We start from the raw sequence: 21,508 nt of genomic DNA, 5'->3' as shown, positions 1-21,508 counted from the left end.
TATGCTCTGTCTCTGTCTGTCTCTCAAATAAATAAATAAAATCTTTTTTTTTTTTTTAAATGAGCTATACATAATGCATCCACGGTGATGTGAATTTATTGGCAAAGAACATGGTATGAGACAACCAGACTGAAGGGTTGGCAGTGATAATCTGAAAATGTTGGGACTTTTTTTTTTTAAATTTTTTATAAACATACAATATATTTTTATCCCCAGGGGTACAGGTCTGTGAATCGCCAGGTTTACACACTTCACAGCACTCACCAAAACACATACCCTCCCCAATGTCCATGTCCTTCTCCCAACCCCCCTCCCCCCAGCAAACCTCAGTTTGTTTTGTGAGATTACGAGTCACTTATGGTTTGTCTCCCTCCCAATCCCATCTTGTTTCATTTATTCTTCTCCTACCCACTTAAGCCCCCATGTTGCATCACCATTTCCTCATATCAGGAAGATCATATGATAGTTGTCTTTCTCCACTTGACTTATTTCACTAAGCATGATACACTCTAGTTCCATCCACGTTGTCGCAAATGGCAAGATTTCATTTCTTTTGATGGCTGCATAGTATTCCATTGTGTATATATACCACATCTTCTTTATCCATTCATCTGTTGATGGACATCTAGGTTCTTTCCATAGTTTGGCTATTGTGGACATTGCTGCTATAAACATTTGGGTGCACATGCCCCTTCGGATCACTGGGACTTTTTTTTTTTAAATAAGGAAAAGGAATAGTTGGTTTCCATTTTTCTCCTTTTACTATTCTTTCCTGGAAAAGTACCATCATTTATTAATCTCTTTAAAAAATAAGTCCATTAAGATCATAATTTTTATAACTTGCACACATATTATATATATATGTATGTATTATTTATTATGTGAGCCTCAGAGTTTCAGGCTATGTGCTATGTCTTCAAAGTTTCAGCATTACGGCTTGACCCTGAGGTGAGAATGGAGCTAGGTAGGAACTTTAAATATTTACAAGAACTATATATGATTTGTTTACCCTTGACATTTTTAAAGAACAAAATAAAGCTAAGAAATAGGTATGTTTTTTGACTTCTTTATTTCTTTTATTATTTGGGATATTCTAACCAAGGGAAATTTACTTTTGTTGAAGGTACATGTAACACAGGCTTTGACAACACAGTATTTGATTAACTATTTTAAGAGATCCATTGCCTTCCTATTTTGTATTGTTTTGGAAGGCCCAAGTAGAACTACTTGAAAATTAAGACGAAGTAGATTTCAGCTCCATGTACAGAAGATACTTCTTATGAAGCAAGTTATCCATTAGTAGAACAGCCAAAAGGTACAGGCTGTGTAATAGGAACAGCACACAGACACAGACTCAATAATAGTAAGATTTATCTTTCCTCAGCCCCCATGTTCTTGAATGTGATGTGCTTGACCCTGTCTTCTACTAGTTATTATGCTTTAATCTTTGGTATGCTAATAATTACCTGGAATATGAAGTGTTTATAATTTCCTATTATCTTTCTCCACTGTTTTACTTTTAACATGCCATTAAATTAAAACTTGATTCCACCAATTCTACAATACTGTTAGAGTGTTTTTATTTCCTAAAAAATTAGGTGGGCAGTGGCTTTGATATGGTGGTCATAGGAAAATTGTCTGTGGAAGTAAAAGCATATGTCTGTAATGGAATATAATTTCTTTTTTTTTTTAGATTTTATTTACTTATTTGACAGATAGAAATCACAAGTAGGCAGAGAGGCAGGCAGAGAGAGAGGAAGGGATGCAGGCTCCCTGCCAAGCAGAGAGCCCAGTGTGGGGCTCAATCCCAGGACCCCGGCATCATGACTGGAGCCAAAGGCAGAGGCTTTAACCCACTGAGCCACCCAGGCGCCCCATAGAATTGTTTTTTTAAAGGCAAATTTATGTCTGCTGGTAAAGAATGATGGCCAAGATTGAGTTTATGTGACTGTGTAAGAAACAAATATTGATTATCTCTAGAAGACTATGCACGAATGTGTGTGTATAGATTGTCTCTGAATATACAAAACTCTCATTAAGTGGTTACCCCAGGAACAGAATATTGGGGTCAGAAGTAAAAAGGATATTTTACTGTATAGTTATATATTTAAATTTTGTTTAACCTTGCATATATGTTAACTTTAAAATTATTTAAATTACAGTGTGGTTTCTTTTTTAAGATTTTATTTATTTGACAGACAGAGATCACAAGTATGCAAGAGAAGCAGGCAGAGAGAGGGGGGTATCAGGCTCCCTGTCGAGCAGAGAGCCCAATGCGGGGCTCAATCCTAGGACCCTGGGACCATGACCTGAGCCAAAGGCAGATGCTTAATGACTGAGCCACCCAGGCGCCCCAGATTTTCTAATTCTAAATGAATGTCTCATTCTGTGATTCTGTGATATTATACTAAGTTTAGAGTTTGTGCCCTTTTATTCACCCATTTTAATGGTTAAAATTTTCTCTGATATTAAATACTTATTAATTATAATTTATCAGAACAATTTTCTATGCAAAACTAAATTTCAGTTGCTAGTTCTTGAGTATCTGCTAGCGTAACAGTTAGTAAAGGAAGGCTGAATATAAACATGAACAAAATTGATGATTACTGTCACAAATCGATAACTGTTCTATAAGCTATATCTTGACTCAGGAGTCTCTGCATCTTGCAAGCAATACATTAGAAACTTACAACTAAAAGCTCAAGAATAATGTTTTAATATTTTGGATGTACTGTGACAGAATGAAATGTGTTAGAAGCTTTTGTTCCTTTTTTTGTGAAATACTTGTATGATTTGGAAGAGAATACTTTTTAAGAGTGTCTTAAGATTTATGAAATTTTAAATAAAATATTTAAAATAGAAATCAGATTTTGTGGGGCACCTGGGTAGTCCAGTTGGTTGAGCATCCGGCTCTTGATTTTCCTCATGTCATGATCTCAGGGTTGCAGAATCGAGCCCCACGTAGAGCTGCATGCCCACTCTGCGCAAGTCTGTTTGTCCCTCTCCTTTCCCCTCTACCTCTCCACCTGCTTGCACATCCTTATTCTCTCTCTTAAATAAATGAATAAATAAAATCTTATTTAAAAATGAGGTTTTGGGGAGTGCTTGGGTGGCTCAGTGGGTTAAAGCCTCTGCCTTCGGCTCAGGTCATTATCCCAGGGTCCTGGGGTGGAGCCCCACATTGGGCTCTTTGCTCAGCAGGGAGCCTGCTTCCCCGCCTCCACCTGCCTTTCCCTACTTGTGATCTCTGTCAAATAAATAAATAAAATCTTTAAAAAAAACATCAGGTTTTGTTAGAAGTCTTTTGAATTTGTTTTCTTTCAGAAATCGAGCTATAGCAGATTATCTTCGTTCAAATGGCTATGAAGAGGCATATTCAGTTTTTAAAAAGGAAGCTGAATTAGATATGGTATGTTTCCCTTTTTACAATTATTCATGATATAGTTAATAGGTGGATTTAACTCAAGTATCAGTATTGAACAATCATGTCATTTATTCACAAATGTTACCACTTGTTACATGGTTCACTTTGACCCTAGATTTTCATCTCCCCTTTTTTTGTATAATCAGATTCTTAGTAACATTTGGGCTAAGGAGAATGGTCTGTATGCCTTGAAAAATGTAGTTGAGCCATGTTTAAAAAGATTTTCATTTTTTTCTCTAGAATGAAGAATTAGATAAGAAATATGCTGGTCTTTTGGAAAAAAAATGGACATCCGTTATTAGATTACAAAAGAAGGTATCTATGTCTTCTTTCTTTAAAGTCACTTGTATTCTGTGTTCTTATATAAACTTTCTGAAAATATTAACATCAGTTACTCTGCATTAATTAATAATTATATTTACTCTTGAAAGGCAAGTAAAAATCATTTTTATGCATTAAAAAATACTTTGACCTAGATAGGTCTTTGCTGATACATGCTCACTTACGCAATCCAGGTGTTGGCTCCAGTGAATCTACCTAACCCTGACTTGAAAGAATTGATACTGAAAGAACTCATTTGTGCATTTAAGTTGGAAGAAAGCATGTAGCCAGTATGATGGGGAAGAAGCACTAAAGTGTGTACTTATAAAAAAAATAAATAAATAAAGTGTGTACTTAGAGAAGTCATTTTCATCTCTGAGGTTTTACTTTTATCTGTAAAGTGAATGCAGCAAATAATACTCTGGTCCTAAAATTTATACTTTCAGTAGGCAAAGTTAGTATAAATAAATAACATTCTCATAACATGAGTTAATCCATAAAATGCTCTTAGAAAAGTTACCTAGCACGTACATGCTCAATAAATGTCTGCTTTTATTTTCACTGCTTTTCCTCTAATTAGTAGATAAAAATTGAAATTTTCTTTTTAGTTAAGTAAGTTTCGGTTTTGTCGCAGTAATGAAATTTTGAAGAGTATATAGATCATTTTCAATTAAAATTGATGAATGCTTTGTAAATTATTGAAATTTTTTCAAGTATCCTGCATAAACAGATACAAACTAAAGGCAATTTTTAAAAACATCAAATATATTATTTTTATTGGAATCTATCTGTATATAACTGTTGCTTCTCAAGGTTATGGAATTAGAATCAAAACTAAATGAAGCAAAAGAAGAATTTACGTCGGGTGGACCCCTTGGTCAGAAACGAGACCCAAAAGAATGGATTCCCCGTCCACCAGAAAAGTACGCATTGAGTGGTCATAGGAGTCCAGTCACTCGAGTAATTTTCCATCCTGTGTTCAGTGTTATGGTCTCTGCTTCAGAGGATGCTACAATTAAGGTAATTTTTTCAAAATTAAAGATGTACAATAAGCTAACTATTAAAAGCAGATTTTAAAGTTAATTGAGTAAAAGAGGTAAAGAGATCCTGAAAATGAAGACCTGTGCAAGACAGGAAAAGATAAGAGCTTGGATCTCCTGAGAGGCAAGCTGCCAGATAAGTTTACTGATGAATTTGAGAAAATTGGGTGTCGCTGATTTAGTGTTGAGCCATGGGTCATGTAGTACTTGAATAACATTTTGTTCTTGGAATGAAAATATGAGTGTACCTTGCTTTTAAGCAGAGATGATAGATGAAAATATAAGATTACAATATTCATACTTCACGGGGTGAATATATTTTGCAAAAGAATTCAGTAGGGGACTTAACTTGAATTGGACTCTCCTTGATGTATTTTAAATACTGCCTTTGATTCCAAACAGTAGTTCTCTCCGGGGTTGTGGTGTTACAAAAGGTTTTCACTTTATAAGTTATGTATTTCTCTCATTTTTATATTTTTTACAATAAGTATATACATTTTGATATTTCATCTTTTAATCCAGAAAAAAAGTTATTTTTGTAATTCTCTTTGATCCAGACACACTACAGTAACAGTTGTATAAACTACCTGCAGAAAGATAAGTAAAATATAATTAAAATGTTTAGGTAGGTTTTTCTCCTCTAAGGCTTTTTCCAGATTAAGTTCTAGATTTTTAAGTTTCTTTTATAAAGGTATAATTAAGAAAACTTAAGTAGATTGTTAATATTGTATATATCACCTAGCAGCAGTCCAGTGTAAAAATACCATAATGACTCTTAAAAAAAAAAAAAATACCATAATGACTTAATTGTGACTCTACTTAAAGCAATTTGTTCAAAGTAGACATTGTTTTATATGTTCCTTACATGATTTCTTTGTTTAGTTTCTAAACCAGTGGCTTCCTTACATCCCATGTACTGGTCGTCCATGGGGTGGGCAGCAGAGTTACTGGAAGAGAGTCTTAAATCATATGTGTACCATGTAGTCTGAAATGATTATATACCTAATACATTAACTGTTGCTATTTTTCAAGAACATGGAGACATGTATTTAAATTACTGATTTTATGATAGTCTTGTGTACTGTGAAACTGTACTGGTATCATGAGGCATAAGGATGAATAGGTTTAAAACCTGGTCTTAATTATTGATTTTGCAGCAGTGATATAAAAGCATAAACAAAACTATCCATGTGCCATCTTAAACTATACTTACTGAGTAAACTCTATTTATTTATTTATTAGGTTTTTTTTAGATTGTTTTTTATTTATTTTTTATTTTTTATTTTTTAAAGATTTTATTTATTTGACAGACAGAGATCACAAGTAGGCAGAGAGGCAGGCAGAGAGAGAGAGGAGGAAGCAGGCTCCCTGCCGAGCAGAGAGCCCGATGCGGGGCTTGATCCCAGGACTCCGGGATCCTGACCCGAGCCGAAGGCAGAGGCTTTATTTAACCCACTGAGCCACCCAGGTTCCCCTAAACTTTAAAATATTACAAATCCAGGGGTGCCTGGGTGGCTCAGTGGGTCATGATCTCAGGGTCCTGTGATCAAGCCCCACATCGGGCTCTCTGCTCTGTGGGGAGCCTGCTTCCTCCTTTCTGCCTGCCTCTCTTCCTACTTGTGATCTCTGTCTGTCAAATAAATAAATAAAATCTTTAAAAAAAAATAAAATAAAATATTACAAATCCGGGCGCCTTGGCTGGCTTTCTTGGTAGAACATGCAACTCTTGATCTCAGGGTGGTGAATTCAAGCCCCATGTTGGGGCTTTGTTATTAAAAAAATAAAATAAAAGGTTACAATTCGAAGTGTTAAAATTTCTATGTATAATGATCATGCCATGTATCTTAGCAACTACTTAATAGTTCTCCCTTCCATTTACTCTTTATTTATTATGTGTACACATCGTTGTTTCATTAATGAAAAACATTTGTGTTTAGGTTTTATTATTTTTTAATTAAATTATTTTAGAAATAGGTTTCTTTGTTTCTGATTAATCATTTTTAATGATTTTAAGCCAGTTGTTTAGTTTATATGTGGAGGATTTATAGAATAGTTAATGCTCTTGGTTCAAGTCCTGACCCCATCACTCAAAATTAATGTGATCAAGAGCAGATTAACTTTCTGTGCTTCTCTTTCTTCAGATGTAAAATGAAGATAATACTAACCTCTTAGGGCTTTTGGTAGGATTAAATGAGTTAATATGTGGAAACTACTTAAAACAGTACTGGCCAGATACTAAAGGAGTACTTACTTGTTGCCAGCAGTGTTTCAGTATGGTGAACAAATTTTCTTCCTTTGGACTTCTTCTTCTTTTTTTTTTTTTTTTTAAGATTTTATTTATTTATTTGACAGAGATCACAAGTAGGCAGAGAGGCAGGCAGAGAGAGAGGAGGAAGCAGGCTCCTGCTGAGCAGAGAGCCCAATGGGGGGCTCTATCCCAGGACCCTGAGATCATGACCTGAGCCGAAGGCAGAGGCTTTAACCCACTGAACCACCCTGGCGCCCCCCTTTGGACTTTTTATACCATTTCCAGTCATCTACTGTCATAAATAATGTTCTGTTTAGTCTTACACATAAAGCTTTATTTCTCATTAAATTACTTCTGTGTATATTTTTTGGAATGAGAAGAATGGTTTTCTACTCTCCTTCCATACTTTTATTATTCAGTTTCAGTAAAACCTAGGTGATGGGGGCGCCCGGGTGGCTCAGGTCATGATCCCAGGGTCCTGGGATCAAGCCCCACATTGGGCTCTCTGCTCAGCAGGGAGCCTGCTTCCTCCTCTCTCTCTGCCTGCCTCTCTGCCTACTTGTGATCTCTCTGTCAAATAAATAAATAAATAAATAAATATATATTTTTTTTAAAGAGCTGCAAAACCTAGGTGATGACTAAATGAGGATTGTGATAGAGCTACTTTTCCCAAAACTCAAAGGATTAATACAAACAGATTTTTTTGTAATTTTTTGACTGTCTTGGACAAAGTGCTTGATATATTTAAGGCTCAGTTTTCTCATTTATTGGGAAGACAGTTCTTTGACTTAAAATTATATACAACATATAGCAGTATAGTGCCTGGCAGATTTAGGTAGATGGTAAGGGCTCAGTAAAATATAGTTAATGTTATAATTATTGATAACAGAAATTTTTATTATTTCCCTTGTGCGTTTGGTAAATACAACAGATAGAGTAATTCATTTATATCATCAACCTTTAAACTTTAATTAATAATTTGGGGAATATATAGGATAGCTCTGTGAAAGAGTTCATAACAGTATTTTGAATTGTGCATCATTTAAATTTTTGAAATTTTTTCCCTTTTTTTTCTTAAAGAATTTAAGATTTTATTTTTTAAGTAGTCTCCAAACCCATAACCCCAAGATTCAAGAGTCACACATTCCACCAACTTAGCCAGCCAGGCATCCCTTGAAATGTTATTCCTGATTGTCATGTAGAACTGTTCTTAAGTATTTTAAAAAATAAACAGGAAATAAAACTGAAAAATAATTCAGCTAATGAAGCAGATGAAGGAGTGCCAACATTTAAAAAAAATTTTTTTTAAAGATTTATATATTTGACCGAGAAAGAGAGCAAAAGCAGGCGGAATAGAATGGGAGAGGGGGAAGCAGGCTCCCCACTGAGCAGGGAGAATGACTTGAGGAACATGACCTAAGCTAAAGGCAAACACTTAACTGACTGAGCCACCCAGGCACCTCAGGACTGCCAACTTTTTATAGAGATCAAAACAAATATGAAAAACTGTAATCATGTCAGTAGAAAATTGAACTGTGGGACATGAACAGACAATTCATAGGAGAAGAAAAAAATGGCTAACCAAAGGAGCAGAAGTTTTGGGTTTGCTACTAATAGTAGAAGAATGCATATTAATATGACTATATATCTCAAATCTGTCAGTATATTTTGCTTTTTAAATGTGAATTCCCAGTGGTGATAAGGATTTAATGTAGCAGGCATTCTCATTACATTTCATAAAATCTTATGAGAGAACAATTCAGCAGAATATATAAAGGGCTTAAAGTCTGTATTTTTTTTTTTTAAGATTTTATTTATTTGACAGAGATCACAAGTAGGCAGAGATGCAGGCAGAGAGAGAGATGGGAAGCAGGCTCTCTGCTGAGCAGAGAGCCGAATGCGGGGCGGGGCTCGATCCCAGGACCCTGAGACCATTACCTGAGCTGAAGGCAGAGGCTTAACCCACTAAGCCACCCAGGTGCCCCTAAAGTCTGTATTTTTTGACCCAAAATGGTTTTTCACTAGCTGACCTAATATTGCAAAATGAGAAGAGATATTCTTTAATATTCAAAGATTTTCGTTTATATAATGTTTTCTCTAATAATGAAAAATTTTCGAGGTACCTGGATGGCTTGGTCAAGTTGTCTGACTTCTGATTTTTGGCTAAGGTAATCATGATCTCAGGGTTGTAAGATTGAGGCCCCTCTTGGGCTCTGTGCTAGGCATGGAGCCTGCTTAAGATTCTCTCTCACTCTGCCCTTCTGCTCTCTGCCAAAAAATTAGCTAACAGTAGGAATTCCTTTAAAAAAAGATGTTTCCCCTAAAAAGGCAGGGGGGTGGGGTGCGCAGCACGTTGTTGGCTCAGTGGGTGCAACATGCAATATTTGAGCCCCCCATTGGGTGTAGAGATTACTTAAAAATAAAATCTTAAAAAAAAAAAAAAAAAAGTTCGCCAAATCTCGAATGGCATGGAAAAATACTTGTGAAAAGCAAAGAAAAAATGAGCATTTATTTTTATAATCAGACAAAAGGTAAATATCAAAAGAATAATAAAATTAATTATTGTTCTTGATACAGACATTAAAATGCTTTGTTCACCATTTATGAAGAGACAGTTCATTTTCTGGGTGTATTTTAGAGAAAATGCTATAGTGTTCTTTGATAAATGCATGGAAAGTTAACTGAAACTGAACTGCAAGATGATATCTTATTTGTAATATGTAAAATTTTCATCTGAACTCTTGGTATCGTTAGATACTAAATGGGACAAAAATCTTACAAAAAGGATGGGACGCCTGGGTGGCTCAGTTGGTTAAGCAGCTGCCTTCGGCTCAGGTCATGATCCCAGCGTCCTGGGATCGAGTCCCACATCGGGCTCCGCAGGGAGCCTGCTTCTCCCTCTGACTCTGCCTTCCACTCTGTCTGCCTGTGTTCGCTCTCGCTCGCTCTCTCTCTGACAAATAAATAAATAAAATCTTTAAAAAAAAAAAAAAAAATCTTTAAAAAAAAAAAAAATCTTACAAAAAGGAAAACTACTAACCAGTATTATTCATGAACACATATGCAAAATTAATAAATTGTAAGCAAATTAAATTAAGCAGTTTATGAAAAGGTTAATTAATACGACCCAAGTAGGATTTATCCCAGAATGAAAGATTGGTTCCACAATCAGTGTGATACACCACATCAATGAAAAACATAATGGGTTCTGAAAAAGCATCTGACAAAATTCCAACATTCATTCATGATAATAGCCGTCAGCAAGCTAGGAATGGAGCTTCATTAAGTTGATAAAAGCTTAAAAGGTGTCTGGCATAATGATTAATGGTGGAAAACAATGCTTTTCCTCCTGAGATCAGAAACCAAAGACATGGTGTTCAGTCTCAACTACTTATATTTCATGTTTGCAAAAGAGTGGCTCGTCAGTGCAGTAAGGCAGAAAAAGAAGTTAAAGGCATACAGATTGGAAAGGAAGAAATGAAACTGTCTTTACTTGTAGACAACATGGTCATCTATGTAGAAAGCCCAAAGAATCTACAAAAAAGCTACTAGAACTGTGGCTGAATTTAACAGAATCTCTGGATACAGGGTTACTATACAAAAGGTCATTGTATTTCTATAAAGTAGCAATGAATAATTTGAAAATTGAGATTTTAAAATGCCACAGAGTAGTATCAAAAACCCCAGAATACTTAAGGATAAATCTAACAAAATATGTGCAAAATTAGAAATCACTTTTATGTAGAAGTAGTTGAATATATGGTAAAAAAAAAAAAAATCTTGTTTATATTGAGAAGGGTATGTACATTTTCTTTAAAAGAAAGTTTTTAGGGGTGCCTGGGTGGCTCAGTGGGTTAAAGCCTCTGCCTTCGGCTCAGGTCATGATCCCGGGGTCCTGGGATCGAGCCCCGCGTCAGGCTCTCTGCTCAGCAGGAAGCTGCTTCTTCCTCTCTTTCTCTCTCTCTCTCTCTCTCTCCCTACCTCCCTCTCTGCCTACTTGTGATCTCTGTCTGTCAAATAAATTAAAAAATAAACATTTTTTAAAAGTTTTTTAGAAGATAGTTTATTTTTCTTAGTTGAGGTTTTTATGTAGTTGTGATCACATGTAATTTTGTGTCCTTTTTAACTTAACATTATTTTATTACATCACAAGTTCCTTATAATCCCAGGTTTTATATCCACTTAGCCATTCCCCTAATGTTGGATATTTAGATTGTTTCCAAGTTTTCAAAATGCATTTTCTAAGTTTCTTTAAATTGGTTGATATATACCCTCCTACAAGTAAATTTGAACCTACTATAGGAAGAATGGAATCAATCTGATTTTAGAGAATGTAATTGGTGTCGGGTAAAGACTGAATTTTAGACTAGCGTTTGACCACCAGTTGTTCTTGAGGTCTGTTTCTAATATTTATTCTTTTTTAATAAAGATTTTATTTGCCTATTTATTTATTTATTTATTTGAAAGAGAGAGAGAGAGAATGAGAGAGAGCACGATCGAGGGGAAGAGCAGAGGGAGAGAGACAAGCAGACTCCCCAGTGGGGGCTCAGTTCCACAACCCTGATATCAGGACCTGAGCTAAAATCAAGAATCGGATGCTTAACCAGCTGAGCCACTCAGGCACCCCTAATATTTATTCTTAATAGATTATTATGTCTTTTATCTTAGGAGAATTATCTTTAAAAAATGTGTTAATGACTTGGCAATTTTTGCATCAGAATGATATATGCTTTTGTTAATCTACTCATGGACAGTAGCCTCTTGTGAAGTCTTTCCTTCCTCTTAGATGTCTGAGCTCTGCTTGTCTGTTAGGATTGAGCACTCTTTATTGTGCTCTAATACTCTGCCTATAGATGCCTATCAACTGTCCCCAAAACTTTTGTCTTTAAATTTATTTGTTTACGTGTGTGTTGTCTCCTGTCAGACTGGAAAGAGACTTTGTCTTTTGGCTTCATATACCTACTCACTAGCTTAAAGTGTGTGGTAGATAATATGGTACTAGAAGTCTGTTTTAATAATTATAACTTCAGTTTTCTCTAGAGAAAAGACCAGTCTGTACTTGAAGATGTGCTGTTTCTAAGTCTCTCATTTGCTCGTACTGGTCTGCTGAGTGACTAATGTAAAATGAGAAAGAAGGGATAGGTTGATGTTAACTAAGTTTCTGGTCACTTGACAGGTGTGGGATTATGAGACTGGAGATTTTGAGCGAACTCTTAAGGGACATACAGACTCTGTACAGGATATTTCATTTGACCACAGTGGCAAGCTTCTGGCTTCCTGTTCTGCAGATATGACCATTAAACTATGGGATTTTCAGGGCTTTGAATGCATCAGAACCATGCACGGTAAGGGTAGTGGATAGTACTTTGATATTGATTTGTAACGTGACATTCCAGAGAAAAGAATATTAAACAATATTCTTTTTAATAGCGTGCAGGTCCCCTACATTTAATTCTTAATTGTATCAGTGGAAGAGTGTATGATGTAAATAACCCATGGAGAAACCACAGTAGTTGAATTGTTTCAGTTAAGAGGTTTTAAGTATCTCCTAGTACTGGTTTACATAAAATACTTAATTCGTTTTCAGGAATATTTTTGCATAAGAAAAACTCCTGGGACTTCTGTCTTCAAGAAAGAAAGAGAATGAAGTTATTGGGGATTTGTTTTGTTTTGTTTTGTTTTTCATTTTTCTCACTTGGGAAACTGAAGTCCAGAGCAAATAGGTATAGTAAAAGCTGGAACCTGGTATTTCTTGCTCACTCTAATTTTCCACATACACGATAGTCTCAATGTTAGGTTTTCCTGAGTCTTGTCCTAGAGACTATTCTCTGAGGCCGTTTGGCCTTGTGGAAAGAGCATGGGCTTTGGAATCAGATATCTGGGTTCAAATTCCTACTTGTTTACTTTTGACATTGGGAAGTTTCAGCTTCTTTCATCTGCAAGACAGAGATAATAATACCTGTCTTGGGATTGTTGTGAGGATAAAATGAAATCATATACGTGAATCATCTTGGTTTAGTACCTGGCACATAGAAGGTGCCCACTTAAGGGTTTTTGTTTCTTTAAATATGATAAAATTTGAATATTTGGATTTTACATAAAGAACACATGCTATGTTGGTAATAAAAGAGTTTTTTTTTTAAATAGATAATCGTGATGTGATTACATAGAGTATAATTTGAAGGGTGTTTTTCCCCCAAATTAAGTGGGAAGCTTACCAGTTAAAGGAATTCTTTCATAAAAGAATGGAATCCTTTAGTAAAATCTAGTGTTTATGTTTCTTTGAGTAGCCTGGATCTTGTTGCTATGACTTTTTTTTTTTTTTTTTTTTTTTTTTTTTTTTTTTTTTTGCTGTGACTTTAATGAAGAAGAAGGGGAGTGGGAGTTACAGGCTTCCAGTTATGGAATGAGGAAGTCAAGGGAATAAAAGGCACAGCATAAGGAATAGAGTTAATGATATACCGGTGTATGGTGGCAAATGGCAGGTACACTTGCAGTGAACATAGTAGCATTGTGTATAAACTTGCCAAATCACTGTACTGTACAACTGACACTAATGTAATGTGTGTCAACTATACTTAAATTTAAAATATTTTTTATAAAGGAGTTTTTTCCAATCATTGTATATTCCTTAAGCTAATGGTATTTATGAGGATTCTCTCGAATTTTTTCCACAAAGGATAGCTGATTAGGAATGTGAATAATGCATATAGGATAATGCATTTTTATCCCCAGGGACATCAGCAACAAAAAAGGAAATTTTCAACCATTGTTTTAAATATGGAACCAAATCTCCATTTTTATTCTTCTTTCTCTTTAGCTTTGTAAGTCTTATTTCTAACATACATCTTAGAATATCAACCATGGAAATTTTTGTGTGTATCTAGTGTTCATATATAAATATACAGCATGTTAGTATATTCAGATGCTGATGATACTGATTCCTTGTAGTGTTAAAACAGTTGTATAGGTTGAAATTTAATAATAAATTGAGCTAGCTACTTAATTCATTATGAATTATTTTATTAAGTTGCTAATTCCTTGACTTGTGTATGTAAATCCAGCTTTCTTATCAAATTTATATAAAGCCCAGTGTATTTAAAGTTGCTGCGATATTTGAAATCCCACAGTGAAATCTCACAGTAAACTGAGGTTTAATTGCTCTTGGTGATATATTCTTAATACGTTGCTGTGTTCTGTGTTTTAGGCCATGACCACAATGTTTCTTCAGTAGCCATCATGCCCAATGGAGATCATATAGTGTCTGCCTCAAGGGATAAAACTATAAAAATGTGGGAAGTGCAAACCGGGTGAGTAGGTTTGGTTGAAAAGGTATCAGCTGAAGAGATATAAAACAAATAGCCAAAATGTGTTCTGAACCAATTATTTTGACTTTAACCCCAAATGATCATGGTGCTGTTTATATACTTTTATGAGGTTTTAATCTCTTAAATGTTTCCAATAAAGGAACAGGAAAATTAGAAACTTCCATGTCCTTGAGACCCATTTTCTATGCAATGGCTTTTTTTTTTTTAAGGTTTTATTTATTTATTTGAGAGTGCAGAGTATGAGAAAACAAGCATGGTTGGGGTGGGGCAGGGGGTGGACAGAGCGCAGGAGAGGGAGAAGCAGGCTCCTCACTGAGCAGGTAGCCAGACAAGACACAAGGATCCATCCCAGGACCCTGGGATCATGACGTGAGCCGAAGGCAGACGCTTAATCAGCTGAACCACCCAGGTGCCCCCTGTGGCTTATTTCTCTGTGGTCTTTTTTTAGGTGATTTCTCTGTGGGTTGAAATAAAACATAATAACATTTGTGGAGGTATTCCCTTATTAGGCTGAATTTGGTTGTGCTTAGAATGACACATGATTGTTACCATAAAACCTTAACGTACTACTAGTTTTACCCAGATTAGTAGAGAGTGTCTTTTTCCCAACAAGGCTATAAATATTTTTGTTAGGTTTATTGTGTGTGTTTCATTTTAGAAGATTTTATTTCTCTCTGTAATGTGTTGTAGCTTCTTCTATAATGTGTTGATTGGTTGTTTACCTTCTATAATGTGTTGATTGGTTACCTCCTTGATAATTCTCCCATCAGCACATTTTAATTGATAGTTTGATTTTCTGTCCTGTCTCCATCTTTTATTAACCATGAATATACATTTATTCTCTTGACTTGCCTGTGGTTACTCTAACTTGGTGCCAACCTCTTCATTCTAGTGCATGGCTAGTTTTATATTGCTTCTGGAAAGTGTCCCAATAATTGCCATTCATGTAAATTATTACTTATTTTGACAGCTACTGTGTGAAGACATTCACGGGACACAGAGAATGGGTACGTATGGTGCGGCCAAATCAGGACGGCACTCTGATAGCCAGCTGTTCCAATGATCAGACGGTGCGCGTATGGGTCGTAGCAACAAAGGAATGCAAGGCTGAGCTTCGAGAACATGAGCATGTGGTCGAATGTATTTCCTGGGCTCCAGAAAGCTCATACTCTTCCATCTCTGAAGCAACAGGATCTGAGGTATTTGATTTATATGTCATTTCATTATTTTATATAGCTGATATCAGAATCTTAGATAACTTTTTTGATTCTCAGATACAGGGCAGTTAATGCATTGACAAATCTGCATCCCAGAATTCTGTATCTTGAAAGCCTTTACTCTTTCGGACATGTGGAAGTTATTTATATTTTTAACCAGTGTTTATTGTTGTCAGCTGACCCTTGACTTGTGCTGGGGATGATAGATTCTCCTGTAAAAGTAGTCATTAAATTTATCAGAAATGCCATTTTTAGTATACCAATGCAAAGTAGAACTTTCGGGAGAGGTTAAAGTTATCTTTTAGAAGAATAACCTTTAATGAACATAATTATTTTATTTATAAATTTATGGTGGAATGCAGTTCAGTCTTTAAATACTAATTTTAAAGAATATTTCATGTGAAGGCCTCCTGATACTCTTAATAGAAGCACTGAGTCTGGAGGTTTTTTTTTAATCACCTTGTGCTCATCACAAGTGCATTCCTTAATACCCATTACTTATTTCATCTATCCTCCCACCTTCCTCCCCTCTGGTAACCATCGGTTTGTTCTCTAGAGTTAAGAGTCTGTTTCTTGGTTTGTTGCTTTCTCTCCCCCCCACCTTTGCTTGTTTGTTTTGTTTCTTAAATTAAATCATACGGTATTTGTCTTTCTCTGACTTATTTCCTTATAGTATTCTGACTTATTTCATTATTCTCTCTAGTTCCATCCATATCATTGCAAATGGCAAGATTTCATCCCCCCCGCCATTTTTTAGGGATGAATAATACTCCATTGTGTGTGTGTGAGCATCACATCTTTAGCCATTTATCAGTTGATGGACACTTGGGTTGCTTCCATATCTTGGTTGTTCTAAATAATGCCACTATAAATAAAAGGGTGCATGTATCCTTTTGAGTTAGTGGGGTTTTTAAACTCTTGCAGTAAATACCCAGTAGTGCAATTGCTGGGTTGTAGGGTAGTTCTATTTTTAACTTTTTGAGGAAGCTCCATACTGTTTTCCAGAGTGGCTGCACCAGTTTGCCTTCCCACCAACAGTGCAAGAGGGTTCACCTTTCTCCACATCCTCATGAACACCTGTTGTTTCTTGTATTAATTAATTTTAGCCATTCTGACAGGTGTGAGGCGATATCTCATTGTAGTTTTGATTTGCATTTCCCTGATGATGAGTAATGTTGAGCATCATGTGTTTCTTGGCCATGTGAATGTCTTCTTTGGAAAAATGTCTTTTCCTGTTTTCTGCCCATTTTTTAATTGGGTTTCTTTTTGGATATTGAGTTATGGAAGTTCTTTATATATTTTCAATACTATCAGGTATGTCATTTATAAATACCTTCTCCCATGCTATGGGGTGCCTCTTTGTTTTGATTGTTTTCTTTGCTGTGCAGGAGGTTTTTACTTTGATGTATGTAGTCTCAGTAGTTTATTTTTGCTTTTGTTTCCTTACCTCAGGGAACCTATCTAGAGAAAAGTTGATAGAGCCAATGGCAGAGAAATTACTGCCAGTGCTCTCTTCTAAGATTTTTATGGTTTCAGGTCTCACACTTAGGTCTTCAGTCTAAGTGTGTGTGGTATAAGAAAGTAGTCCAGTTTCATTCTTTTGTATGTTGCTGTCCAGTTTGCCCAACACCATTTATGGAAAAGACTGTCTTTCCCATTGGATATTCTTCCCTGCTTTATCAAAGATTAATTGACCATATAACTGTGGTTTTATTTCTGGATTTTCTGTTCAATTCCATTGATCTATGTGTCTACTTTTGTGCCAGTACTATACTATTTTTTATTACTACAGCTTTGTAATGTAACTTGAAGTCTGAAATTGTGATGCTTCCAGCTTTGCTTTTCTTTTTCAAGATTGCTTTGGCTATTTGGGGTCTATTGTAGTTCCATACAAATTTTAGGATTGTTTGTTGTAGTTCTGTGAAAAATGCTGTTAGTATTTTTATAGGGATTGCATTAAATGTGTAGATTGCTTTGGGTAGTATAGGCATTTTACCAGTATTTGTTCTTCCAATCTGTGAGCATGTAATGTCTTTCCATTTCTTTGTGTGTTGTCTTCATTTCTTTCATCAGTGTTTTATAGTTTTCAGAGTATAGATCTTCCACTTCTTTGGTATCTTACTATTTTTGGTGCCTTTATAAATGGGATTGTTTTCTTAATTTCCCCTTCTGTAGCTTCATTATTGAATGCAGCAGATTTATGTATGGTGGCTTTGTATCCTGAGACTTTACTAATTTGCTTATTAATTACAGCAATTTTTTGGAGTCTTTTGGGTTTTCTAGTCTGTAGTTTCATTATATTCATGGTTCTTAATTGGTACTTTTCATTATTTCAGTCTTTATGATTAATAATCTTAAAAATAAGTTACAGAATATTATTTCTTTGAATAAATTGCAGAGCCAGAATTGACCACGTCTTTTATATAGACAGCCCTATGGGGAGTTTTGCTTTTGTTATCATACAGTGCAGTATTGGTTTCTAGGGTATAATTCAGTGATTCGTCACTTACATACAATACCCAGTGCTCCTCACAATAAGTACTTTCCTTAATTCCCATCATCCATGTGGCCCATCCCCCACCTCCCTCCTTCCCATCAACCCTATTTGTTCTCTATCACTGAGTCACTTAAGGCTTGTTTCCCTCTATTGTGGATATTTTTTAATTACCTTCTAATAAAGGAAGGAGGAGAATCTTCCTCCTCAGTCCCCATCTCCCCACCTCCCATACCCAAAAATTATTTTTACAAAATGAGGCTTCTATAGTAACTTTGTATTTTGGCTGAATGGTTGCATTTTCAGATTCTTTTTACTGCCCTCTGGTGGTGGCTACTTACCATGTCACAAATTTGATTCTGGCTGGACTTTGTATAGACTGAATTAAGTAGCTTTAAATTTTTTCTTGATTACAGGAGTCTTGAACAGAAACTGAATCGTAATCTTAGTAGAGATATTCTGTTTTCATATTATCTGTGTCTTTCCTATGTAAGAGCCTATGTATGTCAAAAGACCTGTGTATTTCAATACAGAAAAATATGAAGAGTAAGTCCTAGAGATCTAAAATACAGCATGGTGACTACAGTTAATAATACTGTGTCATATACTTGAAATTTGCTAAGAGGGTAAATCTTAAGTATTCTCACCTTAAAGAAAAATGTGTTCTCACTGCCTAAAAGGGGATATATTAATTAACCTGATTATGATGGTCATTTTATTATTTATATATATCTCAGAACATCAGATTGTGTGTAATAAACATACACAATATTTGTCCCCCAAAATCGCATTTTTATAAAAACTGGAAGTGTAGATATTTTAAAGTCCTCACTCAACTTCTTACGTGGGAAACTTATTTTTGTATGTTTTCTATAGACTAAAAAAAGTGGCAAGCCTGGGCCATTCTTACTGTCTGGATCCAGAGACAAGACTATTAAGATGTGGGACGTCAGTACTGGCATGTGCCTTATGACCCTTGTAAGTTTGCATAATCTTACTGCTTCTTTTGTATCTTAACTATATTTATATATTTTCGGTTAGATGCCTTGTGATTTCTTATTAAATAATCTGAATTATTACAAGCTTTATTTTTTTTTTAAGATTTTATTTATTTGACAGACAGAGATCACAAGTAGGCAGAGAGGCAAGCAGAGAGAGAGGGGAGAAAGCAGACTCCCTGCCGAGCAGAGAGCCCGATGCGGGACTCGATCCCAGGACCCTGAGATCATGACCTGAGCCGAAGGCAGCGGCTTAACCCACTGAGCCACCCAGGCGCCCCTAAAAGAACTTCTTTATAAACACTATTTTTCTTTTCTTTTTTTTTTTTTTTTTTAAGATTTTATTCATTTATTTGAAAGATGGAAGTCACAAGTAGTCAGAGAAGCAGACAGAGAGAGAGAGGAGAGGGAGCAGGTTCTCTGCTGAGCAGAGAGCCTGACATGGGGCTTGATCCCAGGACCTTGGGATCATGACCTGAGGCAAAGGCAGAGGCTTAACCCACTGAGCCACCCAGATGCCCCTAAACACGATTTTTCTTTTTTCTTTCTTTTTTTTTTTTTTTAAAGATTTTATTTATTTATTTGACAGAGAGAAATTACAAGTACACTGAGAGGCAGGCAGAGAGAGAGCGAGAGAAGGAAGCAGGCTCCCCGCTGAGCAGAGAGCCCGATGCTGGACCCCGAGGACCCCGAGATCATAACCTGAGCCGAAGGCAGCAGCTTAACCCACTGAGCCACCCAGGCGCCCTAAACACGATTTTTCTTAAACTTTTTTAATTCTGTTGTTACAGTGATAGGGAAATTATTCCTGTAAAATGTCGTGTTTATATAAAGGAATCTACAAAGCCAATTCATGCCAGGAGGGAGAGCCTAGCTCACCGTATCTTTATAATTATATATTTCCTATAGGAGATTATAATACACTCTTTTCTTATTTTTTTGAGAGAGAGAGCAAGCACAATTTGGAGGAGGGGAAGAGAGGGAGGGAGAAGTAGACTCCCTGCTGAGCAGGGAGCGTTAGCATGGGGCTGGATCCCAGGACCCCAAGATCATGACCTGAGCTGAAGGCAGGCACTTAACCATGGTACCCCTAGATTCATTCATTTTTTTAAAAAACTGTTCCTATATTTCATGGTATTTAATTTTAATATGAGTCCACTTAACTATTATCTGTTTGTTCACATGATCCAATTTATTTGGTTTATTTTACCTTTTTTTTTTTTTTAAGATTTTATTTATTTATTTGACAGATCACAAGTAGACAGAGAGGCAGGAAGAGAGAGAGAGGAGGAAGCAGGCTCCCCGCTGAGCAGAGAGCCTGATGCGGGGCTCTATCCCAGGTCCTGGGATCTTGACCCGAGATGAAGGCAGAGGCTTTACCCACTGAGCCACCCAGGTGCTCCTATTTTACCATTCTGATGTTACTGTTGTTACCTAGCTTTATGACTTAGAAATGCTTGTTTCAATTTAGGAGCACCTAGAATTTGGTATACCTAAATGAGGATACCTAAATGAGGACACCTGGGTGGCTCAGTCGGTTTAGTGTCTGCCTCCTGCTCATGTCATGATGCTAGAGTCCTGGGATCGAGTCCATAGTGGATTCCCTGCTTAGAGGGGAGTCTGCTTCTCTCTCTCACTCTGCCCCTTCCCCTTGTTCATGCTCTCTCTCTCTCAAATAAATACAGTCTTTTTTTTTAAAAGTATATATAGAGGCGCCTGGGTGGCTCAGTGGGTTAAGGCCTCTGCCTTCTGCTCAGGTCATGATCTCAGGGTCCTGGGATCGAGCCCCGCATCGGGCTCTCTGCTCAGCAGGGAGCCTGCTTCCTCCTTTCTCTCTCTGCCTGCCTCTCTGCCTACTTGTGATCTCTCTCTCTATGTCAAATAAATAAATAAAATATATTTTAAAAAAATAAAAAATAAATAAAAATTAAAAGTATATATAAATGATAGTAAGCATTGTGAAGATTCTTCTTTGCCTAAGGAAGTTCTAAGGGAATCTATGGGCATTAATTCAGTAGCACCTTTTGTAATTGGGCATCCATGTTTGTTTTAGAGGTTTTTTTAGGTTGAAGTGATTGTCTCTCTGTAGGATACAATAGACACTTTGGAATTATCATCAAGAATTGATCAGAGGGACACTTGGATGGCTTAGTTGGTTAAGTGTCTGACCCTTGATCTCAGCTCAGGTCTTGATTTCCCAGTTGTGAGTTCAAGCCCCACACTGGGCTCCAAAAACAAAAATAAAAGGTTAGAAAGTTAAACTCTCCTGTAGTAGTATTCGGAGCTCAGATATGCTATATCACTATTTAGAAAGGTCATCTATATTTAAAATGAGAATGTGTGTATGGGACACCTGACTGGCTCAGTCAGTGGATCGTGGAAGCTCTTGATCTCAGGGTTGTGAGTTTGGGCCCCATATCGGATATAAAGATTGCTTG

The 21,508-nt window shown here is 36.2% G+C and overlaps 1 protein-coding gene and 1 long non-coding RNA gene across 2 annotated transcripts in view; both read left to right on the top strand.

Annotated features, from left to right (window-relative positions):
• Positions 1–19,104, top strand: part of PAFAH1B1 (platelet activating factor acetylhydrolase 1b regulatory subunit 1) — a 95,277-nt gene extending 76,173 nt beyond the window's left edge. Inside the window, exons 3-9 of the mRNA XM_082707203.1 lie at positions 3,325–3,409; positions 3,665–3,739; positions 4,559–4,765; positions 12,210–12,378; positions 14,241–14,343; positions 15,332–15,560; positions 18,949–19,104. Of these exons, the coding sequence (XP_082563329.1) occupies positions 3,325–3,409; positions 3,665–3,739; positions 4,559–4,765; positions 12,210–12,378; positions 14,241–14,343; positions 15,332–15,560; positions 18,949–19,089 (1,009 nt within the window). The 3' untranslated portion in view covers positions 19,090–19,104. The remainder of the gene's footprint in view (positions 1–3,324; positions 3,410–3,664; positions 3,740–4,558; positions 4,766–12,209; positions 12,379–14,240; positions 14,344–15,331; positions 15,561–18,948) is intronic.
• Positions 7,198–9,817, top strand: LOC309851690. Its single transcript, XR_014304871.1, has 2 exons — positions 7,198–7,485; positions 9,012–9,817. It is a non-coding gene; the product is annotated as an uncharacterized lncRNA (long non-coding RNA).
• Positions 19,105–21,508: the final 2,404 nt, after the last annotated feature.

The sequence above is a fragment of the Mustela nivalis genome, assembly GCF_964662115.1.
Source record: "Mustela nivalis genome assembly, chromosome: 17".
NCBI lineage: Eukaryota > Metazoa > Chordata > Mammalia > Carnivora > Mustelidae > Mustela > Mustela nivalis.
This window is presented reverse-complemented; position numbering and strand designations above follow the sequence as displayed.